This window comes from Zootermopsis nevadensis, unplaced genomic scaffold (assembly GCF_977971745.1).
Source record: "Zootermopsis nevadensis isolate Lab colony 2312 unplaced genomic scaffold, Znev_1.0 Znev_ptg000007l, whole genome shotgun sequence".
Lineage (NCBI taxonomy): Eukaryota > Metazoa > Arthropoda > Insecta > Blattodea > Termopsidae > Zootermopsis > Zootermopsis nevadensis.
In genome coordinates, this window is record NW_028259139.1 from 20,961,586 (window position 1) to 20,987,741 (window position 26,156).

The window sequence follows — 26,156 nt, forward strand, 5'->3', positions numbered from 1 at the left end:
TACTGAGCACACATAGCATGAAAGTGTCCATTCTCTGAAGTCGTGTGTCTCAATGTGGCGAACCGCACATATTCTTGCATGTTATGTTGGATTGTTTCAATTGTTTCTATTCTAACACGTCACCGAGCAGACATCGTTACACTGAGATTCAGTGTAGATAGCACCCGTTAATACTTGATTGAACGGTGGTAATTAATCTTGTTAATGGTCCCGAAGAACTCTATTCCTAGAACACAAATTTGCTTTGATACTGACCGACCGGTATCAAATAAACCCAACCTTAGATTAATGGCGACTTTTCCAATGGGACCAGCCGACTGTTCCAAGACAGAATCAGTACTGACTGTCTTCTGATTGGTCCTCGATGCCATTCGAAAGTATTGATTTCTTTCCATTGAGTTCGTCACAGATGGATCGTCTTATCTTTGGTTCCGTATTTTTCCGATAGACTGCGTCTTTGTGTTTGTACTTCGTGTCCTCGAGTAAATGAGAGGCAATATTTTCGATATATTTTGTAGAAGTTTGACATAGGACACCAATATGTTACCACAAGTTTGACGTGCGCCACGAATTCCGCGCCCACCAAACATTGCAATTGATGTACCAGAGATTTATATTCAGTTTCTTTGTGAGGCGATTTATATTAATAAATGACGTACTTACATTCACGTATGTTTATTCCGATTCTTTCGTTACATGATACTTATTTATAGTGAGTTGGAATGGGTCATCGTTATGCATGAATCTGCTACGTATTTGCGTCAACATCTACACTGCATCAATTTTGGAAGAATTATACTTCTTGTGGAAACATTATGTAATTTTAGACGTGTTATGACGTATTACACGCATGTAAGCACTAATTGTGTTATATGGGGATTGTGTTAACCCTTATTATTGTTATTGATAAGTGGTCGTGGCCGACTTTGCGCATCCTCCACCTCACGAATTTGATGCCATCGTGCGAATTTCTAAAAAGCGATAAGACATAATAGAGTATGAATATCAATAACTTACCTTTGGCATGACGTCCATACAAAATTTCAATAATTTCTGAGCATCCATTCGCTTTTTCCAAAATTCGTGCGCAGGAAACCATTTTGCACTGACGCAGATTACCCCGTTTTGGTTGGTTTGGGTTAGGTTAGGTTAAGTTAGGTTAGTGGGGCACCTGCGCAGACGTTGTTGCGCAGTGCAGTCGTATGACTTGCGCATGTGAGGGCACCTTGATTTCGTTATGGTTAATTGTATATTATTAAACACTCAAAAATTCGATTCCGTCACTTTTAAAAGTATATTATATTCTGGGCTTCACTTTCATACCTGATTTAATTTTTTTACAAGGATATTTTATTGGACACATACTTTCAGTAATTGCAAGTACACCAATCACTTATCACTTAAATATGATGTTATTGAATATTTCATTGTGGAAGTATATATGATGTTACACGAAGAATAATTTATTAAAATATTTATTTAATTTTATATTACACTACATGTAATTACTACAGTGACCCCAGTCATCGTTATAAAGAATAAATGTTCTCAAATTACATAGGACAAGTTTCTGCAGAGACGCGATGTCTGTATATGATTTACGTGTTACTAACTCGTACAAACGTCTTTACTGAGCACACATGGCATGGAAATGTCCTTTAACTGAAGTCGTATGTCTCAATGTGGCGAACCGCACATATTCTTGCATGTTATGTAGGATTGATGTTTCAATTGTTTCTATTCTCACACGTCACCGAGAAGACATCCTCACACTGAGATTCAGTGTAGGTAGCACCCGTTAATACTTGATTGAACGGTGGTAATTAATCTTGTTAATGGTCCGGAAGAACTCAATTCCTAGGACACAGAGTTACGTTGATACTGACCGACCGGTATCAAATGATCCCAACCGTAGTTCAATGGCGACTATTCCAATGGGACCAGCCGACTGTTCCAAGACAGAATCAGTACTGACTGGCTTCTGATTGGTCCTCGATGCATTTCGAAAGTATTGATTTCTTTCCATTGAGTTCGTCACAGATGGCTCGTCTTATCTTTGGTTCCGTATTTTTCCGATAGACTGCGTCATTGTGTTTGAACGTCGTGTCCTCGAATAAATGTGAGGCAATATTTTCGATATATTTTGTAGAAGTTTGACATAGGACACCAATATGTTACCACAAGTTTGACGTGCGCCGCGAATTCCGCGCCCACCAAACATTGCAATTGATGTACCAGAGATTTATATTCAGTTTCTTTGTGAGGCGATTTATATTAATAAATGAAGTACTATCATTCACGTATGTTTATTCCGATTCTTTCGTTACATGATACTTATTTATAGTGACTTAGATTGGGTCATCGTTACGCATGAATCTGCTACGTATGTGCGTCAACATCTACACTGCATCATTTTGGAAGACATATTTCTTGTGGAAATATTATGTAATTTTAGACGTGTTATGATGTATTACACGCATATAAGCACTAATTGTGTTATATGGGGATTGTGTGAGCGCTTAATATCGTTATTGATAAGTGGTCGTGGCCGACTTTGCGCATCCTCCACCTCACGACTTTGATGCCTTCGTGCGAATTTCTAAAAGGCGATAAGACATAAGAGAGTATGAATATCATTAACTTACCTGTGGCATGACGTCCATACAAAATTTCAATAATTTCTGAGCATCCATTCGTTTTTTCCAAAATTCGTGCGCAGGAAACCATTTTGCATTGATGCAGATTACCCCGTTTAGGTTGGTTTGGGTTAGGTTAGGTTAGGTTAGTGGGGCAACTGCCCAGACGTTGTTGCGCGGTGCAGTCGTATGACTTTTGCATGTGAGGGCGCCTTGAGCTCGTTATGGTTAATTGTATATTATTAAACACTCAAAAATTCGATTCCGTCACTTTAAAAAGTATGCTATATTCTGGGCTTCACTTTCATACCTGATTTAATTTTTTTACAAAGATATTTTATTGGACACATACTTTCAGTTATTGGAAGTACACCAATCACTTATCACTTAAATATGATGTTATTGAATATTTCATTGTGGAAGTATATATGTTGTCACACGAAGAATAATTTATTAAAATATTTATTTAATTTTATATTACACTACATGTAATTACTACAGTGACCCCAGTCATCGTTATAAAGAATAAATATTTTCAAATTACATAGGTCCAGCTTCTGCAGTTAAGCGATGTCTGTATATGATTTACGTGTTACTAACTTCTACAAACGTGTTTACTGAGCACACATGGCATGGAAATGTCCATTAACTGATGTCGTATGTCTCAATGTGGCGAACCGCACATATACTTGCATGTTATGTTGGATTGATGTTTCACTTGTTTCTATTCTAATACGTCACCGATAAGACATTCTTACATTGACATTCATTATAGGTAGCACCCGTTAATACGTGATTGAACGGTGGTAATTGATCTTGTTAATGGTCCCGAAGAACTCTATTTCTGGAACACAAATTTAGGTTGATACTGACCGACGGAAATCGAATAATTCCAACTGTAGTTTAATGGCGACTAGTCAAATGGAACCAGCCAACTGTTCCAAGACAGAACCAGTACTGACTGGCTTCTGATTGGTCCTCGATGCCATTCGAAAGTATTGATTTCTTTCCATTTAGGTCGTCACAGATGGCACGTCTTATCTTTGGTTCCGTATTTTCTGCGATAGACTGCGTCTTTGCGTTTGTACGTCGTGTCCTCGAGTAAATGTGAGGCAATATTTTCGATATATTTTATGGAAGTTTGACATAGGACACCAATATGTTACCACAAGTTTGACGTGCGCCACGAATTCCGCGCCCACCAAACATTGCAATTGTTGTACCAGAGATTTATATTCTGTTTCTTTGTGAGGCGATTTATATTAATAAATGACGTAATATCATTCACGTATGTTTATTCCGATTCTTTCGTTACATGATACTTATTTATAGTGATTTAGATTGGGTCATCGTTAAACATGAATCTGCTACGTATTTGCGTCAACATCTACACTGCATCAATTTTGGAAGAAATATTTCTTGTGGAAACATTATGTAATTTTAGACGTGCTATGATGTATTACACGCATATAAGCACTAATTGTGTTATATGGGTATTGTGTGAGCGCTTATTATCTTTATTGATAAGTGGTCGTGGCCGACTTTGCGCATCCTCCACCTCACGTCTTTGATGCCTTCGTGCGAATTTCTAAAAGGCGATAAGACATAAGAGAGTATGAATATCATTAACTTACCTGTGGCATGACGTCCATACAAAATTTCAATAATTTCTGAGCATCCATTCGGTTTTTCCAAAATTCGTGCGCAGGAAACCATTTTGCACTGATGCAGATTACCCCGTTTTGGTTGGTTTGGGTTAGGTTAGGTTAGGTTAGGTTAGGTTAGTGGGGCACCTGCGCAGACGGTGTTGCGCAGTGCAGTCGTATGACTTGTGCATGTGAGGGCACCTTAAGCTCGTTATGGTTTATTGTATATTATTAAACACTCAAAAATTCGATTCCGTCACTTTAAAAAGTATATTATATTCTGAGCTTCACTTTCATACCTGATTTAATTTTTTTAACAATGATATTTTAATGGACACATACTTTCAGTAATTGCAAGTACACCAATCACTTATCACTTAAATATGATGTTATTGAATATTTCATTGTGGAAGTATATATGTTGTCACACGAAGTATAATTTATTAAAATATTTTTTTAATTTTATATTACACTACATGTAATTACTACAGTGACCCCAGTCATCGTTATAAAGAATAAATGTACTCAAATTACATAGGTCAAGCTTCTGCAGATACGCGATGTCTGTATATGATTTACGTGTTACTAACTCGTACAAACGTCTTTACTGAGCACACATGGCATGGAAATGTCCATTCACTGAAGTCGTATGTCTCAATGTGGCGAACCGCACATATACTTGCGTGTTATGTTGGATTGTTGTTTCAATTGTTTCTATTCTCACACGCCACCGAGAAGACATCCTTACACTGAGATTCAGTGTAGGTAGCACCCGTTAATACTTGATTGAACGGTGGTAATTAATCTTGTTAATGGTCCCGAAGAACTCTATTCCTAAAACACAAAGTTACGTTGATACTGACCGACCGGTATCAAATAATCCGAACCGTAGTTTAATGGCGACTATTCCAATGGGACCAGCCGACTGTTCCAAGACAGAATCAGTACTGACTGTCTTCTGATTGGTCCTCGATGCAATTCGAAAGTATTGATTTCTTTCCATTGAGTTCGTCACAGATGGCTCGTCTTACGTTTGGTTCCGTATTTTTCCGATAGACTGCGTCATTGTGTTTGAACGTCGTGTCCTCGAGTATATGTGAGGCAATATTTTCGATATATTTTGTAGAAGTTTGACATAGGAAACCAATATGTTACCACAAGTTTGACGTGCGCCACGAATTCCGCGCCCACCAAACATTGCAATTGATGTACCAGAAATTTATATTCAGTTTCTTTGTGAGGCGATTTATATTAATAAATGACGTGCTATCATTCACGTATGTTTATTCCGATTCTTTCGTTACATGATACTTATTTATAGTGAGTTAGATTGGGTCATCGTTACGCATGAATCTGCTACGTATTTGCGTCAACATCTACACAGCATCAATTTTGGAAGAAATATTTCTTGTGGAAATATTATGTAATTTTAGACGTCTTATGACATATTACATGCATATAAGCACTAATTGTGTTATATGGGGATTGTGTGAGCGCTTAATATCGTTATTGATAAGTGGTCGTGGCCGACTTTGCTCATCCTCCACCTCACGTCTTTGATGCTTTCGTGCGAATTTCTAAAAAGCGATAAGACATAATAGAGTATGAATATTATTAACTTACCTGTGGCATGACGTCCATACAAAATTTCAATAATTTCTGAGCATCCATTCGCTTTTTCCAAAATTCGTGCGCAGGAAACCATTTTACACTGATGCAGATTACCCCGTTTTGGTTGGCTTGGGTTAGGTTAGGTTAGGTTAGATTAGGTTAGTGGGGCACCTGCGCAGACGTTGTTGCGCAGTGCAGTCGTATGACTTGCGCATGTAAGGGCACCTTGAGCTCGTTATGGTTAATTGTATATTATTAAACACTCACAAATTCGATTCCGTCACTTTAAAAAGTATATTATATTCTGGGCTTCACTTTCATACCTGATTTAATTTTTTTACAAAGATATTTTATTGGACACATACTTTCAGTAATTACAAGTACACCAATCACTTATCACTTAAATATGATGTTATTGAATATTTCATTGTGGAAGTATATATGTTGTCACACGAAGAATAATTTATTAAAATATTTATTTAATTTTATATTACACTACATGTACTTACTACAGTGACCCCAGTCATCGTTATAAAGAATAAATATTTTCAACTAAACTATCTGAATATCTTATGTCATTGCCACTATAAGTCGTAGCCCACAGTTGGAAGATTAATCACGAGTAATAACAACGCCTGCACATGGGAATCCGTGGTCAGCCATTTCCAGTCATCTCAGAGGTTCAAAAAATATTTCCCTAAAATCCATCGTAATGTTTCCATGCCACCTCCCCCCCCGTCACTGAAGTGGCCAATTACAATAAATATTCTTTCAAACACAGTACATGCATGCCTTGTGCATCAATATTATTGAAATGCCACCTTCCTTCCTTTTATTATCCTACAAGTAACATGAGATGCACATAACCTGAGAAATTTTGTGCTATACGTGTAATAATTGTAGACTGAAATCTTCATTCAACAATATTTTCCTTAGCAGTTTGTTTACCAACAGTTGCAATTAACCATTATTCTGGTAACAGATTAATCCATTAGAAATTAAAGATAACAAATATGAAAACATGACTCCATTCTTCCACACTTTCACAGTTTGTTGATAATTTGTCAGAAGACGGCATTCTAAAATTTCCATGCAAGAAAGAGCATGTTCATGAACCTAAAAGCAGGAATGTAAATATTGTCATCTATGCTACAATGTAAGAGCTTCTGACAGTGTGTTTATATAAACCACAAATTAATAAATAAAGTTTAATCAAAATTCTTAACCCTCTTCCAGCCTAAATACTTGAAAGCACTTTTGTTCGTGGTCTTTGGTATCTTAGACATTCGAATTTTGTTCCTGTCTCCTAGTGAAATATGTTGAAATGTTGACTGTCTTTGCGTTGCCACAGCGTTCTCTTCACTTATCGGTTTCAGTTCCCACACTGTTCTAACGTAACGTTAAACTTTCGTGTGTGTGAAATGATGGAGGTTTCAGTCTTTTGAATAAGGGTAGGAGAGGGATAGAGATTGAAATGTTATAAGCTCTCTGCATAATGTCCATATATTCTTAGTAAGAAGTGTGATGGCTCCCCCAGTGGTGAATCGTTTTCCGTTTGCTACGTGAGGAATCACATATAACCACTGTAACTGTCTATAAAGAAATCTAAAATGTCAAGGGATTCTAAAATAACTTCATTTAAAATAGTGTCAGGTTTGCCGTAACGCAAAGAATATTTTTATGAAAATGGATTATACAAATGCTTATTACTCTGGTACATTGCAGCCAAAATACAAATTAACGCAGTTCACTTTAGGATGGCAGGAGCATGTGGGTAAGTGTAGATTAGTACTGAGGGAACGCGATAAGACCGCAAAGTTTGGATCGTGGCAGAGGGGCTGTGTAGTGGCGACATATGCAATAATCGTTTATAGTGCTTCGTTCATTGAGCTGTAGTTTACGAAATCCCACCTGTTTTCATAAATGATGGAAGATATTTAGGTTATGGAAATGTTTGGTAGTTGGTGTCTTATAGGTGATGTTGGTCGGACTTTTCAAATGACGAAGCTCGCGAGTCGTCTCCGACCTTCTGGAAAATTAGTTGTGAGAAATTATCGCGCAGGGAAGATGTCGGTGCTGAATTTGCGTGATGTCTTGAGTGCCAACATGAAATGTGACGAGGATAAGTTCGTGTTGGAAAGGACGTGGACGATTTCACTGGGTGATTTATAGGTAGACGTGCAGGTATTCAAGATTTGTGTCTGGTATCAATCTGAGCAGGGTGTCGAAGGTTGCTCTGTGCAGTAACAATCCGGCGACCGAGAGGTTATGTGATAAATGTGTCCTAGGATGTAGGCGATCTAGTGGCGAATTGTGGGCTACTTGTTTGATAGTGCTTCGTGCTAAGTTGATTGAGTTTTTAGTTTTTTGGGTGTGGTCCGATTCATAATTTATTTTAAGATTTTTGAGGTTATGGAAGTGTTTGGTAGTTGGTTTCTTATAGGCGAAGTTGGTAGCTCGTTTCGCCTTAATTTTTTTCTTTATTTCCTGTTAGTTTTAAGGCAGAAGATGTCAGTAACGGTAGTCACGAAATAAAGTTTGAGGTCTTCATAATTTTACAGTCTTTCGAGTGGTATTTCAGTCAGCATTTGGTTCGGCAGTGCCGTGTAGTGTTCGCGGACGGGCATGTACCTCAGGTGTATTGTCGGTATATGACAGGACAGTTCGTCAGGGTGCGCACATATTGATCATTGAATATCCCTCATGCTCCGCCGGTGGCGGGATGTGTTCGCTGTTTTTCAGACGTTGCCGTCCCTGCGTGCGAGAAAATGGCGCAGCTGCTCTGCTGTTATTGTTTCCTTCGGACGGCGTGATGGTAGGATGCATGCCCAGTCGAGTGCAGCTTTACTCTCTTATATTTCGAATGCTTGCAAGTTTATTTGAACTGATGTTTGTCATCTTTCTCCTGTGTGAAGTACGTAAAGTGGGAAATATTTTGGTTACACGAAAGGCCGGATTAGTTGCCAGTAGGTTATTAATGTGGTGTAGAGTGCCTTCGTAGTAAGAATTAATACTGGTCTCTCAATGCGGATGTTTATTTCTGTACATGGTTTTGTTTCAGGTAGGCGTGAATGCAAGCATATGGGATACTTCAGCCGTTATGCAGTTTCGAGTCCATCATTACTACGGAGGTAGCAAGACTTTGCTCCGGTAGCTGACATGACCATTGTGCGTGATGGACACAATTCATCAGTCGATGCGTTTGGGATGACCCAGGAGGTGTACTTTTATAGATTTAGTGGGAGTGCCAAGTCTGTCTCAAAGAGGAGTTTGAGATCAGGGGATGTGCTGAGTAGCAACTTTCATGTGAACTGTAGCTGTAGTGTGTGTGTGAACTGGTTTCAAGGAAGACATGGAGGACCAATTTGTCTGAATATCAGCGTTTCAGAAGATCAGTTGTGTGCGTGATGGGGAAGCAGCTTATTTGGAGTTGGAGTTGTGAAGAACCAGACAGAATGAAGCACCTGGAGTGTTTGTGACTTGGATAAGGAATTGCATTATTCAGGTATGTTAGAGAGTAGAGTTTCTTTGCATTCCATAGATCCTTCTTAGGACTAAACCATGGGATGCAGAGCAAGTCATTTCATACAGTAAACATAAACTTCAGGACTTCATTCAATATACGTAAACCTCGGTACTTTTGACACAATTACAAGAACGTGTTTCACATATGAATGTACATAACCTTCAGATTTTGCAATTCAAGTATGAAAGCTAATTTCAGTGCAGGCTTGAATACATTTATATCACAATTTAGAGTTTTAATTGTTGGTTGGTGATTATTAAATAACTTGACACGTGTAAAGTACACTCCTCTTTGACATTTAGCAGGGTTTACATCTTGTAATTAAATTATGTACATCTGTATTTCTTTTAAAATTATCCAACTTTTCCACCACAAATGATAGCAAGCAGAGTATAAATTCACTTGCAAGTGGAAGTATATTAAATTTACGAAATTATTCTCTATAAGGTAAGCTGCTTTTGACACCTGCCATTGTTGTGATTATTTTCTTTTGCATGTAAAAAGCCTTATTAGTGTGTGTTCAATTCCCCCAAAATATTAATCCATAAGACACCACAGAGTGGAAATAAGCAAAGTAAACTAGCTTTATAGTATCTATTGTCAAGGGTGGTATGACTGTTCTGATGGCAAGGCACGCAGAGCTTAATTAGGGAATAATATACTCAGTGTGCTTCTTCCAATCTGAGGTGTTGTCAACTTGTAAGCCAAGGAAATTGTTTGTTTAAACTTCCGCGATTAATTTCTCATCACCGTAACCTCTCGTTTTGCCTCTGTACGTAGGTACATGCACATTCACAACATTCCCTAGGGTGGAATGCTCACCTCGGGAGCTTACAGAGTTGTTCACGCCGACATTGTCGGTGCCCCGGCATATTCCTGCAGGCAGTCCACATCCCTTCTGTACTCACGTTTTCGGGCATATGTATTGTGCAGTGTTGATGGATGTCGTTCCGTGCGCCGTGATGTCCGCTCGCTTGCTCTGTGTTGGGGTACTGAAGTATGTATTTTCATTAATGTTCTAGGACACCGGCCATGCCGTCATCATGAAGTTACCTCCTTCAGTTCCCTCTGGGTGTTCTGTTTGACAAGGCTGGGGTGAAGAACCAGAACGATATTGGCCGCAGTTAGATGACCTGTTACTGGCGAGTAAAACCTCTGTGTTGTGCGCCTGACACGAGATAGGGCGTTGGACCAACATTTCTCAAAGAGAGAGCATATTAATTGGCTCACAAAGTGCAGCTTATGTATAGAGCTACAATAACTGGATGTGAGTGAGTGAGTGTGTGTGTGTCTGTTCATAAGAGGCACCAGTACAAGAAGTAGGACACTGTCTTCTGACTTCATATCACAAAGAATATTAACTGGATGAATATTCGGAATATGTACCAAGTTGGAAGAGGAATAATTTTTCTGCCAAGCAACGGTAATGCTCTGACAGAGGCTGACTGCATGTTGGATGTTTGTTCTTACGTGTCTAATCCCCTGTATGTCTATGAACGGCATTCCCCCCCGCCCCCATTTCAGATTAAATATTTGAATAAGCAGGAGGCACCCATTAGATAAAATAAGTTGGCATGAGATTGTTCCATTTCAGACGACTTTGCCTCCAATGTCTGTGAAAGTGGCCCCTTGAGATTCTAGATTTCTTGTGTATCTTACACCTTTCCTGGTATATTGCAGGAGGAGTGCACCAACACTAGACAGACTGACATCCGAGAGAAGACCGCTTGTGTCCCCGATGGTTGGCCGTCCTGTTGCTGAGTGCGTACATGGAGAAGAGGACTGAATGCAGCGTGTAAATTTTGTGTGCCTCTGGAGAGGTGGTGCAGTTTTCTGTTATTTAACCCATTGACAGGGGCTTGCTCTGTTGTGGTAATTGTGTTGCAAGTGTGATAGCAACTTAGATATGAATCATGTGAACGTGTAAGGTGTGGATGTCTAGTTATGTGTGTGGGGTGTTCTACGGAGTGTAGTAAAATAGTAGAAATGTCGGCCGCAATCACATTGCGTTGATAAGAGTCTGCTTCATAGTGTGGTGGCCAACACATCTCGGAATGAGAGAGAGTTTGTCCTGTGTGAAAGGCTGTAAGTTGCAGGTGCTCTTGGCTTTGGCCGCAGCTTGTCACCAAAGATGTGATTCCTCTTCCTGGAAAGAATATGTTATTTCCTTTTATCTGCTTCATCCCATTTCACATTCTCAGTTCAAGCTAATGCCACAGGAAGATCTTCAAAACGTCAGTCATTGTGAATCTGTTCGGAAGCAGTTGGGGGGGGGGGGGGCTCTGCAGTTTCACTCGTTTAGGAAGTGCGGTGATGAAGATCTCTGGCATAGCTATACTGGACAGTCTTGATAATAGTGGGTGTCCGTTCTCTGATTCAGGAGGGCTTTAAAAGTGTGCTGACCACCACGCATTACTTAGTTTGTATTTTCTTCATGTAAATCTGTAAAGAGATGTCAAAGCGGGAGGTAACGGGAATACTTAGTGATCATCACCGAGAGGGAGTTTCCAAACAGTCGTTAACGGGAGATGCGCAATAGCAGTTGTCCTATGATCGAAAAGTGTGACTTGCCAGTGATGAGATTGCTTTTTGTAAGTCAGGTAAGTGCAATGAGTTTTATGGATTGTGTGTGTTTTTCTGCAAGTGGTTTTCAGCGAATATTGCCGGCATTAATTTTGTTGGTAGTGTATTAAGTGTTGATTGCTGCATGTGCCAAAATGAAGTCTGACGAAGGGAAGTTGGTGTTGTTGAAGTACGGTCACCAGTGGGCTGGGTCGTTGGGTGTGTTATAGATGCTCGTGAAGTACAACCTGGTGGCAGAGGGGCTGTGTAGTGGCGACATATGCAATAATCGTTTATAGTGCTTCGTTCATTGAGCTGTAGTTTACGAAATCCCACCTGTTTTCATAAATGATGGAAGATATTTAGGTTATGGAAATGTTTATTAGTTGGTGTCTTATAGGTGATGTTGGTCGTACTTTTCAAATGACTCAGCTCGCGAGACGTTTTCGCCCTTCTGCAAAATTACTTGTGAGAAATTATCGCGCAGGGAGAATGTCGGTGCTGAATTTGCGTGATGTCTTGAGTGCCAACATGAAATGTGACGAGGATAAGTTCGTGTTGGAAAGGACGTGGACGATTTCACTGGGTGATTTATAGGTAGACGTGCAGGTATTCAAGAGTTGTGTCTGGTATCAATCTGAGCAGTAACATAACGGCGACCGACAGGTTATGTGACAAATGTGCCCTAGGATGTAGGCGATGTAGATGCAAATTGTGGGCTACTTGTTTCATAGTGCTTCGTGCTAAGTTGATTGAGCTGTAGTTTATTGGGTGTGGTTGGATTCATAAATTATTTTATGATTTTTGAGGTTATGGAAGTGATTGGTAGTTGGTTTCTTATAGGCGAAGTTGGTAGCTCGTTTCGCCTTAATTTTTTTTCTTTACTTCCTGTCGTTTTTAAAGGAGAAGATGTGTCAGTAATGGTATTCACGAAATAAAGTTTGAGGTCTTCATAATTCTACAGTCTTTGGAGTGGTATTTCAGTCAGCATTTGGTTCCGCAGTGCCGTGTAGTGTTCGCGGACGGGCATGTACCTCAGGTGTATTGTCGGTAGATGACAGGAGAGTTCGTCAGGGTGCGCACATATTGGTCATTCAATATCCCTCATGCTCCGCCGGTGGCGGGATGTGTTCGCTGTTTTTCAGACGTTGCCGTCCCTGCGTGCGAGAAAATGGCGCAGCTCCTCTGCTGTTATTGTTTACTTCGGACGGCGTGATGGTAGGATGCATGGCCAGTCGAGTGCAGCTTTACTCTCTTATATTTCCAATGCTTGCAAGTTTATTTGAACTGATGTTTGTCATCTTTCTCCTGTGTGAAGTACGTAAAGTGGGAAATATTTTGGTTGCACGAAAGGCCGGATTAGTTGCCAGTAGGTTATTAATGTGGTGTAGAGTGCCTTCGTAGTAAGAATTAATACTGGTTTCTCAATGCGGATGTTTATTTCTGTACATGGTTTTGTTTCAGGTAGGCGTGAATGCAAGCATATGGGATACTTCAGCCGTTATGCAGTTTTGAGTCCATCATTACTACGGAGGTAGCAAGACTTTGCTCCGGTAGCTGACTTGACCACTGTGCATGATGGACACATTTCATCAGTCGATGCGGTTGGGATGACCCACAGACTCGTGGTGGCAGCCTCTGTTTTTGTGGCTTGCATGTGGAAATTCAGTTGCTGTTGATTTAAATTTGTGCAAGAGCTTATTGCAGTGAAGAAGCTAGAAGTTAGCAGCTAGGGTTACAGGTTGTAATGTTGGTTATGTGGCCACCACACCACACCACAGTTGCCCACTTTTGATTCCTAGTGACCAAGTATGGGGTGTTCGTAGCATGCCTCACAATGCCACAAGGAAGACCTCAGGCCCTCGTGCGATTACCTTGCTTTCCGAGGAGGTGTACTGTTATAGATTTAGTGGGAGTGCCTAGTCTGTCTCAAAGAGGAGTTTGAGATCAGGGGATGTGCTGAGTAGCAACTTTCATGTGAACTGTAGCTGTAGTGTGTGTGGACAGGTATCAACGAAGACATGGAGGACCAATTTGTCTGAATATCAGCGTTTGAGAAGATCAGTTGTGTGCGTGACGGGGAAGCAGCTTTTTTGGAGTTGGAGATGTGAAGAATGAGACAGAACGAAGCACCTGGAGTGTTTGTGACTTGGATAAGGAATTGCATTATTCAGGTATGTTAGAGAGTAGAGTTTGTTTGCATTCCATAGATCCTTCTTAGGACTAAACCATGGGATGCAGAGCAAGTCATTTCATACAGTAAACATAAACTTCAGGACTTCATTCAATATACGTAAACCTCGGTACTTTTGACACAATTACAAGAACGTGTTTCACATATGAATGTACATAACCTTCAGATTTTGCAATTCAAGTATGAAAGCTAATTTCAGTGCAGGCTTGAATACATTTATATCACAATTTAGAGTTTTAATTGTTGGTTGGTGATTATTAAATAACTTGACACGTGTAAAGTACACTCCTCTTTGACATTTAGCAGGGTTTACATCTTGTAATTAAATTATGTACATCTGTATTTCTTTTAAAATTATCCAACTTTTCCACCACAAATGATAGCAAGCAGAGTATAAATTCACTTGCAAGTGGAAGTATATTAAATTTACGAAATTATTCTCTATAAGGTAAGCTGCTTTTGACACCTGCCATTGTTGTGATTATTTTCTTTTGCATGTAAAAAGCCTTATTAGTGTGTGTGATAAGGAATTGCATTATTCAGGTATGTTAGAGAGTAGAGTTTCTTTGCATTCCATAGATCCTTCTTAGGAGTAATCCAAGGGATGCAGAGCAAGTCATTTCATACAGTAAACATAAACTTCAGGACTTCATTCAATATACGTAAACCTCGGTACTTTTGACACAATTACAAGAACGTGTTTCACATATGAATGTACATAGCCTTCAGATTCTGCAATACAGGTATTAAAAAAAATTACAAATTAATATACATAAACCTCAGAATTTTAAATAGAAATGCAAAACCACTTTAAATATAGATTATAGATATACATAAAACTGAAGAAATTTCAGCAGAGGTGAAATAAACTGCAGAATGGAAAGTGTGAGTGATGAGGTGACCTCTCAATGCACGCTTGAACACCTTTAAATCATTTAGAGTTTAAATTGTTGGTGGAAGATTATGAAATAACTTGGTACGCGTATAGTACGTTCCTTTTTGACGTTTATTAGGGTTAGCATAGACTATACAAAAATTATATGCTTGTAGTTAATTTTTATTTCAGTGTTGTTGAGATTTGTCAAACTTGTTTCCACTTGCAAAATAAAAGTCTAGGTGTCCATGAAACCCAAAGTTTCTGGAAATAAATATGACATGCGCCCTGATGTGGAGAAAAGGTGTTTAGAGTATTACAGTAAGTGCAGTACGTGAAAGTATTATAACAATGCCGCGTGGAAGTTACTGTAACTAAAACATTTGACTTCCCTTACTCGTTATAACTTGAAACTGTTGCTTGTGTTTTCCAGGTCGTGGAGACAGCATCTAGTGCTCAGAAGTCAAGCACGACGGATCCGTTCTACCGTCGTCAGTGCTGGGAAATAATTTGCTGTTTCTTGGTGGCATCCCTGAATTTTAATGATGATGAGAATAGAGTGCAGCAGCTTTTCTCCTGTCCAAGGTATATAAGAGCAGTTGGAGGCAGAAGAATATTGTCAAACTAACCTCATTCTTGATATTAAAATAGTGTACAAAATAAAAGATGTTTTTCCAGCCTAATGGTACTAACATGACATAACAGATTGTTAATCACTGGCTTTTCTTCGCAGAATTGTAAGCGAGTCCCAAGGCAGTCTATGAGGCACTGGTATAGATTTTTCTCTGAGCACCCAGAACTCATTATTTACTGGTACAGTGAGCCCGTTAGAGGCTGTATCACAATTAGTTTGTGTTTAGTATCCTGCCAGTACCAGGAGGCTTCTACAAGTAATGTATTTCTTTGTCATATCATAAACCCAGATTTCCCATTTGCTCGGTGCCTCGTACATCAGTTGCTGATTTAGGAAGCAGCTACTGCATTGGCCACTGCTGTGACCATTGAACATTAGGATGTGAGTGTAATTATCTTTACTCATTGTGATTCGCTGTTGCAGTTTTGATGATCCACATGTGGAGATCTCCGCAGTCCATGGGATTCCGTTCAGATTGCAGGACAAGCAAGCCAGAGCCACTCACCAGATGGCAGTCACAGGTAAGTTCATCCATTTGAGTAAATTGTTTAATAAACTTCTTCTCTGAATTACAATGCCATTATTGAAGGAAGAAGACCTTTTGTCCTGAAAAGTAGCAAATGGTTTTAATGAAATAAAGAACTTGTCTATTTCTTCTATTGAGACTACAAAGAAACAGTGAAGAACGTGATTTTTCTTTGCCAGTTTAAGGAACCGCATTTTGAGGCTGACCTCCACATAGTTCTATAATTGAGAATGCATGGAGTTTACCTCCATGCTCCCACTGCCTCATGGCATTGCGCTTAGTCACAAGGATAACTTCAGCTGATATAGCGAACCATTAAATGTTTGAAAATCATAATCGGTGTTGGTTTTCTGTAAGTCCAAGTGGTGTTAGAACCCAACGACCACTGTGAGAACCTGAAATCTCTCTTAAAACCACATTTAGTATGTGAACTTGTTGAAAGCGTCTGACGTACTTATTTCTGCTTCATATCTGAAAAGCCAGTAAGGAATGTTGTGTATGTTGGTAGGAGTGTTTGTTGCTGCAGCCATGAAAGAGTTACGACGGTGTTCCTTGTGTGTCACTGCACAATGGTGGCGATATCACAGGAAGCTGGTGAGTTCAGTTTTATAAATTTAGATTGTTCAACATTGAAACAATTTATATTACTGACGGTGAAGTTTCCACCTTTGTTTCCAGAAGGTATTATAAAGTGGCATTACTGATGGTGATATGGAAAATAAATCTAATTGATACGGCTACCTCTTGCCCCTTGTCGGTTGAAGTCACCTTAGTAGTAGAAGTGCTACAGATGTTGGCTGTGTTGTAGAGGCTTGCCATTTCTTAATCTTTCATTTAGGTCCTTTCTCCATGACATCAAAACAGGCGAACCTGAAGGGCATGGACCGACTGGTGTTTACAGACTCCCTCGCTGTCATAATGGGGCACGAGGAGAGGGAGCCTTGTAAGCCGGGACACCTGGCACTTGTTCTTTTCTTGGAGACAGCGATCAACATCCTCGGCTCCAAACAGACGGCAAGCGAACTGTTCGTTAAATATCCACTGAATCAGTGGCAACGGAAGTTGCGTGGGTCTGACGTGATGTGTGTGAGTTGTAGAGTTTGTAGTTGCAGTATTATGACGTGTGGAATAATGGCCCACTTGGCGAATGTTTTAAATTTGCTGGGGGGGAGGAAAGAAAGGCTCCAGTATGAATCTGTAAGCGAGGGAGTTAAGAATTTGTCAGGTCGCTGGTTGTGACCCGTATTTAAAGTTAACTTGTGAATGAGTTTGTAATGAACTTGACAGAATTTGTCTTCTGAAAATGGAAGGTGCTTGTTCATTGGCTAAGGTGGGAGTGTTAACTGCTTGGTGAAGTAAAACTGTGTGTTCTTCGAAGAGTGTGATGTCTTGATTTCTTGAATGTAAATGTATTTTCTCTTTCTGGGAGTAGCAGATTACGAGAAACAGAATGATCCTTCAGATTCTACTGAGCACCACGTGACCTGCGTACTGCCGGCCAGAGAAGCGTTGAAGTACGTGCGGCAACAGTTGGCAGACCGACTTGATGTCAGAAGATTAAACCTGCTGGGACAAAGAAGGAACCTCGTATCCGCAAGAGACTGATATCGGTCTGAACCAGGCATTCGTTGTGTGAGTACATGAGCATTAGAATGTATTTGATGTGGTTGTCGTGTGAGAGAGATGAGTCTGTCCAATTTTATTAGGTACTTTAGATGTTGTGACTTTAAGTGTGAGATTTGATATGTTGAAAGACGTAAATGTGGTGAGGGATTGGCATTATTGCAGTATCTGTGGTACGCTAGAGGCATTCATGATTGTCTAGTGAATATATTGTTCATAGGACACCAAAATTGGAGGTTAGGTGTAGCTTGTAGACGAGGGTGGTGACTATTTGTGATAAGGTTTTGTTACATGTGAGATGTGTGCAGTGCTGAGGAGCCTTTAATGTGGTCTGTTTACTAATTAATAAGTGAGCATTTGCCAGTGTAAGTAATTTAGTTTTGTGCACAGTGAGCGGAGCTGCCGGGATATTTTCTGTGCTTTTGGTTAAGTTTAGAGTATCCTGTGTTGAGCAAGGGGATCGGTTACAAAACTTGTAAGTTTGTGGTGTGGTGTTCGTTATGAATTTGGATTTGCTTGCAAAAATGGAGATGACTGTCAGAGGTTCCATTTATTTGAGACTTAACCATAAGTTGAGAGTTGTCAGGTGTCAGTCTCATGGACATGTGATGAGGCTCAGTATTACTTCTGGTATATTCCGTGGTTGGTGGTGGGGTAAGGGGATTTGCATTAGGAATGAGGAGTGGTGTGGTGGGTTGGACCCAAGTATAGAAAGGCAGTGCCACTTATGTGGGTCACAATGTACCAGTGGTGGTGTTTGTCAGGATTGTTATTTTATGTCTGTAAAATGGTTGTGAAGAGTTCTTGGCTTAGGAAAGACTAATTTGTTAGTGTTGTCAGTCAGATTGTTTATAGGAAGAATGTAGAGATTGTGTTTTTGTGTATGTGAGAGAGAGAGAGAGAGACAGGCTGAAGTTATTGACCATTTAGTTTGGTTAAAGATTGTTGACCTGGAAATGAAATGATATATGATGTCTGTTTGGTGTTCGTTGACCACCTTGGCTGCTCCCTCATAAATATATTTTTACATAACCCCTCCTTCCTCTCATCTTGGGCTCCCATATCGCACCCACGAAAACCCTCAGTTATTTTTTTTAGAGGGCAGAAATCAGGAAGGAAATGCATAGAATACGAAACCCGTGTCTCCCCTCCATTCATTTCTAGAACTTATTACTACTGTAAGAATCTGTGCTGAAATGGAAGGGAGAGGACTTTAAGTGGTACAGCTCTTTTGCAGGATGTTTGTTAAAATATTAGAGTGTTTGAGCTGTCTGCGAGTGAAGATTCCTTTGCGTATGATTCTTGGAGGCAGAACGTAGCTTTGTTTGTTGCACGTTTTATTGATCTTGTTATTGGGTAGTCAATCAACATACGATTATGATGTTGAAGGGGTCCCGGGATCTTAATAAACATTGTGACCACAATCAGAAATTCTCGTGTAGACATGCTGGCAATTCAGTAATCAGCGTGCACTAAAACTCATCTCGTAAAACTGTTTATTGACGTAATGTCAGATACAAAATATTGTTTTGTAGAATTGCTTTCTTTATTTTGTTGTGTTTCTACTTGTTAAAGTTGTTACATTGAGAGTGCTACTGCTGGTGTCATGGAGAGATGTTTCCTCAAAGTAAGAAATTTTTGGTGGCTCTCCTTTACTTAGTGGGGAATCCCCACGTCCACAGTACAGAATGTCTAAGTATTTGCGACCGGGTTGGTGGCCCCAGCACCCTGCCAGTTTCTTTGGCACTTACAGTCATCCTTCCATCATGTTATGTGAATTGGGTGTGGAGCGAGAGAGAGAAGGCAGGCAGTTGTCTGCTGGTTCTGTAATTGCTGGAAATGTGACCATACGAGTAACCAAGACTTTGAATAAAAATCTGCCCCAAGATGTGGGCGTAGGTGTGCGGATTGTTTTAAAAAGGGTAGCAGAAAAATTGAACGTAGTTTAGCGTAATGAATGGCGCGTTGCTTTGGTTAACAAGGAAATGATCATTTGTTTACCGTAGCCGAAACAAATTATTTACGAACACACAGTCACGAAGGTCATATTGAACGGCTTTTCGCGTTTGCTTTACTTCATCGTTTTGTCGTCTGATTTGACTTCGTTTGTCCCCACCATTTTCCTACGTGATACGACCATAATTCGTTGCGTTGGATACGTTACTGGGCGGGGGAAAAGGGTCCCTTTGTTATTTATGAAAGTGACATTTGACAACTTCCTGAAGCGTAGCCTAGAACGTTTGTACAATGGCCGACAGAATTCGTGTATTTCTACATTGATTTGAGGTCTTGTTCGTCCTCGTAATCGTTAAAAAACAACTCGGCTCAATTTGAATACTAAGCAAAGTGTTAAAACTAGCTACTACGTGTTTGTCCAGGAAGGCACTGATGTTTTGTAGTTGGTAATATTACCAGTTTGTTACGATTCTAGTGAGGCAGTCAGAAAGGAAAAGAATGAGCACGGAAGTTGCATATGGCAGATTAGATGTTTGGAATAAGAAGATGGCAATAATGATGATGACAGTAATTGCAGTAAACTTGTCTTCGCGATGTGTGTGTTACTTTTTTTTCAGAATTGTCACCTTTACTCGGAACGCCTGATGTGATCTGGATATGCCATTCTGGTCGCTGTGGTGTGACAGCAGATAGGTTGCGGTGTTTAAATATCAGTGTTGTAATGCAGTTTGGAATATGCAGGGTTCCTAATGACGTAGGATGTGGAAAGAGGCAACTCCATTCTGAATGAATCTGGTTTCATGTGGAATGTCACGGCCATTGCACTTTGGAATTTCCTGGAAACTCGGCTATGCTGTCAGAGGAATTTTGCACTTATCTTCATCCAAGATTGTTTCCTTCCACACAAGAGACTGAGCTACTGTCGCAGTTTAAAATATAAGGTGACATTTTCATTGATCTGTCTTTTACACGAACATTTGTCATTTCAGAGTTGGTGACCGTGAAATAATGACTTTCTGTACAGACTGGATGCAGCGGCTTGTCACCGTTTAGATTCAGCTGTAATGAGTATTGCCCAGGTAAATGTTAGGTGGAGGGAATATGTTGTTTGTGGTAATTCTTACTAATATAGAATATCACAAGTTCTTATCTTATAAAAGAATTATTAAGAAATCTGTGAAACCGCCCTCCACTCTCTCCATTTTAATTTTGATTAAACTGATCTTTGCCCGTGGACGTCGTGGTCTCCTACAATTGAACAAAGTTTGAGGTAAGGGATTCCTAATTATAAATATTGTTGTTCATCACATTTAATGTTTTCGTCTGCATTTGTGAACTCGTGTAAGAGAATTAAACTTTTTTAACACAATTTCAAGTAACATTAGATTGACTTCTGTTTGTTAACGGCAACATTTATAATAAAAGAATATTCCAGTAGGCAATTAACTTTTTACAATTTTAAATGAATTAAACGTGTTTCGTGGCCCAGAATCTTAATAAAAATACGTGGATGCTAAGAAGTGGGGTTTGTATTCTGAACAATAATTCTAACGCTTTTCATCTCTTGATACATCGACATTATTAAAGCGTTTTAGGAAACTGAAAGAAATTGTATTCCGGATTTAGAAGAATAAATATTGAAGAATCTCCCTACATCAGCAGATTAAATCTGGGGAATGCTTGCTAGTATTGAGTGCAAAGTATTTATGGGTGCAAAACGTGGTCTCTCTCTTTGAGGGAGGAACATAGACTGAGGGCCTCTGAGAACAGAGTGTCGAGGAAGATATCTGGACCCAAAACGGGAGTGGGACAGATAAGAGAGAAAAATGCTTGACGAACTCCTCACCCGATGTTGTGAGGGCGAGTTGAAAGTTTACAAGGCCTGAAGGGAACACCTCGGCGTAGGTGGGAAGATAACATTAAGACGAATCTTACGAAGATGGGTCTCAATGGAGTGAACTGGATGCAACTGACTCAGGATAGACCCCGGTGGCGGGCTTTTGTGAACACGATGATGTACCCGACAGACATTAAGGTGGCTCATAAATCCTTTGAAAGTGTGACAAAGTTCAAATACTTGGGAACAACAAAAACGATTCAAAATTATGCTCACGACGAAGTTAGGAGGAGACTAAATTCCGGAAATGCTTGCTACTTCTCAGTCCAAAATATTTTGTCTTCCGTCTGATTTCTAAGAACCTGAAGATTAAAGTATACAAAACAATAATCTTGCCTGTTGTTTTGTATGGGTGCGAAACATGGTCTCTCACTCAGAGGGAGGAACACAGATTGCAGGTGTTTGAGAATCGGGTGTTGAGGAGGATATTTGGGCCTAGGAGGGAAGACGATGGGGCGTGGAGAAAACTGCATAATGATGTTCTCCTCTCCATGTATTGTCTGGGTGATTAAGTCGAGAAGAATGAGATGGGTGGAACATGTAGCGCGCATGGATGGGGCAAGAGGTGTGCACCGGGAAGCCTGAGGGGGAGAGACCTAGACGTAGATGGGAGGATAATCTGAGGCAGGAGGAAGCCTGAGGGGAAGAGACCTCTGGGGAGACCTAGACGTAGATGGGAGGATAATGTCAGGCGGGATCTATGGGAGATAGGAGTTGAAGGAGACTGGATTTTGTTGGCCCAGGACAGGGTCCGGTGGAGGGCTTTGGTTAATTCGGTGATGAACCTTCGGGTTTCATAAGCCATCTGGTTGGTTGGGTCCACTATTTGGGAAGCCTGAGGGGAAGAGACCTCTGGGGAGACCTAGACGTAGATGGGAGGATAATCTCAGGTGGGATCTATGGGAGATAGGAGTTGAAGGAGACTGGATTTTGTTGGCCCAGGACAGGGTCCGGTGGAGGGCTTTGGTTAATTCGGTGATGAACCTTCGGGTTCGGTAAGCCATCTAGTTAGTTAGTCAATCGGTCAACGACATGGCCAGCTTTCTTATTAATTATGATTGTCCCAGTTGGCGCTACTCGCAACAGTTACCTTCGTTGCAACTAAAGGTACGACATTTTATTTTACATCCATTGTCCTAGCACTGTGCGAGATTATGTCAAGAACTTCTTTACAGTTCGTGTACTGATTAAGTTACAAGTTCACGCTGAAACCTGTAGCAACTAGATATCCCACCCGATATGTAGGACTGTTTGTAGTGGCAGCGTGCTGCAATGGAGTGCGATACTGACCGGGTTAATACGACCCACACAATCGTATGTCCCAGTGACGCATTAAACCACGGAAGACATTGTAAACAACCTTGACTTAATCACATTAACGTATAGATGCTTCTGGAGTGTGTGCCCATAAGAATAGCAGTAACTTGGGTGTGCTGTTTGAATGGATTTATCTGAAATGACACATGGGAATACCTCCCCCTACAAGCGTTGATGGGTACCTCATTCAGGCGTAAGCTCCCAGTCTATTTGCGCAAACGCAATTATGACAGAAACAATATCTGCTGTGGAAACCTCAAATCTTACAATATAGTTCTGGTTTGAGGGGGTAAGTAGAGGATTACATGACCTACGAAGCTAAGATGCTAGCCAAACCTCGACTGCTAACACTTAATTGTTCATCATGGAAGATAAATTACGATCCAAAAGCTCAACTGCCAAAGTTTCAACTCCCCTGACCCCCATCCCGGAGTGGGATTTGGCCAACACTTTTGAAAAAGTCACGCTTTGCCACTGTGGGAATTCGTTTTCGAAATTTTTTGCTCAGAATATTACTTTTGGGCCAAGCTGGTGCGGCATTACTTTTCTCTCTTTAACTCCCTCTGCATTTATGACCTCCTCCCTCCCCCCCCATCTGGACACATGACATCAACTGGGTGCTGTATGGACGTAGAATACCACACGGCAAACACATACGTACTGTGGCAAAGTCCGTCATAAATAAATATGAATCTGCCTTCAATGTGTGGATAATGGCAACCCATATCAACATGAGTACCATCAGACATACATGAATGTACAAAAGAAATGTATCTAATCTCGATCTTGTGTGTACATGGGATATACGGATATCCGCACGTAGGAACGTTGAAACTTCGATATCAGCAGACGTGCGTGATTACACCAAACGCACTGATGATAATGTTTGGCATGTATTGCCCTACGTCAGTGGTCCCCAACCTTTTTTTTCCTTTCTCTGGACAAATAAGATATGGACACCAAATAATACACAAAACAACACGACGTTTATTGATACAAGAAACCACGCAATCAAAAATACGTACTTTTATAAGTACAATTATTATTACTCAAGTGGGAAGTTAGTGTGATGTTTGGCGCTGCATTTTATCGGCCAGTTTTACAAATTTGGGAGAGTAGGATGATGTTGCTGCTCGCAAACAATCGTCAAGATGGGCGTCAGTAAGTCGAGATCTGTGCTTTGATTTTATAATGTTCATGGTTGAACGGCCTTTATTATTCAGTATAACCTCTTTCCGTATCAACGCGGGCACCGCGTTGGGGACCACTGTTGTACATTATTTCGCCCTCACATCTTCATCAGTTATCAGAGTGATTATTCTCTTGTAACATTGATGTCACTGTTAGGTCAAGGTCATGACAAAGTCAAGACAAGATCGCCCCAATAGTTTGCCAGATAGAGGTCTTTAAAATTCTCAAGGTCATACGTATTTATGCCAAACGGTAAATACCTGATTGACCATACTCATGTCAAAATGAGGTCACGTATAGGTCAAGGATACTGGTCTTAAAAAATCTCAAGGTTATACCTTCTCACCAATATTTCTGCTAGCCAGCCACCCTAGGGCCACACCCTTTACCCCAGGGCCACTACCCCAGTCGCACCCCTTCCCAGGGCTATTCCCTTCTTTGGGCCAACCCTCATGATCACACCTACCCAGGATCCCCCCCCCGGGACCATCCCCTCAGGATCCCTGCAGCATCACCATATCCCAGGAACCACAGCATCCCCTAGGACCCCAGGATTCCCTGGACACTGCCCTCTAGGACCACGGCAGGATCCCCGAAGACAATCACCTCCAGGATTCCTCGGATTTACCAGGACTCCCCATAACCATCCTAGTATTCCCCACAGATTTCCTAGGATCCCCACCAAGGATTCCCTACCCAGATCTAGCAGAATCTGCCACCAAACATTTCCAACAGAATTTCCCACGATCGCAACCCATGATTCCCAGGATATTCCCCTGGATTCACCACATAATATTACCCACGATCCTGCAGGATTCCCCACCAAAAATCCCCATATTATCCCACATAGGATCCACAACCAGAATTCAAAACGCGCGCCCTAACCCCCCGCGCCCTAAACCCCGCGCCCTAACCCCCGCGCCCTAACCCCCGCGCCCTAACCCCCGCGCCCTAACCCCCGCGCCCTAACCCCCGCGCCCTAACCCCCGCGCCCTAACCCCCGCGCCCTAACCCCCGCGCCCTAACCCCCGCGCCCTAACCCCCGCGCCCTAACCCCCGCGCCCTAACCCCCGCGCCCTAACCCCCGCGCCCTAACCCCCGCGCCCTAACCCCCGCGCCCTAACCCCCGCGCCCTAACCCCCGCGCCCTAACCCCCGCGCCCTAACCCCCGCGCCCTAACCCCCGCGCCCTAACCCCCGCGCCCTAACCCCCGCGCCCTAACCCCCGCGCCCTAACCCCCGCGCCCTAACCCCCGCGCCCTAACCCCCGCGCCCCACGAAGGGAGGTGGAGGCCCAGGCCGTTTCTTGAGCGAGCAGAGTCGCGGACCCGGCTCCGGACAATGGCCCGGGCGCCGGGTTCCAACGAACCGCCCGAGTCGGACGAGTCCAACTCGTTGGCTTTGCGCTCGCACGCTACAGAAAACAGGACCTCGTGGGCGAGGCGAGTCGTTCAACTCTTTCGACTAACCCACCTGGCAACAGATCTTGTCTAGGGGATATAGCAAGAGCATAGTAAGATTAGGTATAATAAGAGGACCACTCAAAATTGCGAAAATTGTACCAGCAGCGAAAGAGCAGTAATTGATATGGAATAATACCGACAGGGGGGCTCAACCCCAGCCGCTAAGTGGTCATAGGAACTTAAAACAAACCTCTTAAAGCAAAATAACCTCTTGCGCCCTCTGTGCGGGACGGCGCTTTTGGTGGGTCCCGATGTTCCCGCACAGAGGACGCTGCCATTTATTTTATGTTTTTGAGCCTTGTTTTATTCTCTACGACCATTTACGGTCTGAGACTGACCCTCCGTCCCGCGATTTGGTTTCATTCGATTAAATCATTGAGTTTTCGCTTTTAGTGTTTTATTACTGGGCGTATAATTTTATCTGCCCCTTAGTCATCTCTGCCGACGCCAGTTGGATGAGTTTTTTATCTTTGCCTTTCCCAGCATGCTCCGCGAAACTTG

At 41.4% G+C, this 26,156-nt stretch overlaps 2 protein-coding genes across 6 annotated transcripts in view; both read left to right on the forward strand.

The window, feature by feature from the left end:
* The window catches only part of LOC147874684 (uncharacterized), a 53,181-nt gene extending 39,266 nt beyond the window's left edge, over positions 1 to 13,915 (forward strand). The window contains exons 7-11 of the mRNA XM_087344584.1: positions 8,955 to 9,398; positions 10,442 to 10,561; positions 11,100 to 12,019; positions 13,127 to 13,199; positions 13,446 to 13,915. Coding sequence (XP_087200710.1) covers positions 11,948 to 12,019; positions 13,127 to 13,199; positions 13,446 to 13,519 — 219 coding nt within the window. The 5' untranslated portion in view covers positions 8,955 to 9,398; positions 10,442 to 10,561; positions 11,100 to 11,947 and the 3' untranslated portion in view covers positions 13,520 to 13,915. The remainder of the gene's footprint in view (positions 1 to 8,954; positions 9,399 to 10,441; positions 10,562 to 11,099; positions 12,020 to 13,126; positions 13,200 to 13,445) is intronic.
* A 1,261-nt stretch (positions 13,916 to 15,176) lies between these two features.
* Positions 15,177 to 21,230, forward strand: LOC147874685 (transcription-associated protein 1-like). 5 transcript variants are annotated; one of them, XR_015534020.1, is made up of 6 exons: positions 15,177 to 15,634; positions 16,107 to 16,204; positions 16,718 to 16,803; positions 17,074 to 17,295; positions 17,642 to 17,841; positions 20,406 to 21,230. XR_015534020.1 is itself a non-coding variant. In XM_087344587.1 (5 exons), the coding sequence occupies exons 2-5, from the start codon at positions 16,192 to 16,194 to the stop codon at positions 17,690 to 17,692; spliced, it is 372 nt and encodes a 123-aa protein (XP_087200713.1). In that variant the 5' UTR covers positions 15,177 to 15,634; positions 16,107 to 16,191; the 3' UTR covers positions 17,693 to 18,808. The 5 variants fall into 5 exon arrangements, 3 of the variants coding, with proteins under 3 accessions (XP_087200713.1, XP_087200711.1, XP_087200712.1); XR_015534021.1 differs by having other exon boundaries at positions 20,778 to 21,230; XM_087344587.1 differs by lacking the exon at positions 20,406 to 21,230 and having other exon boundaries at positions 17,642 to 18,808.
* The last annotated feature ends 4,926 nt before the right edge of the window (positions 21,231 to 26,156 follow it).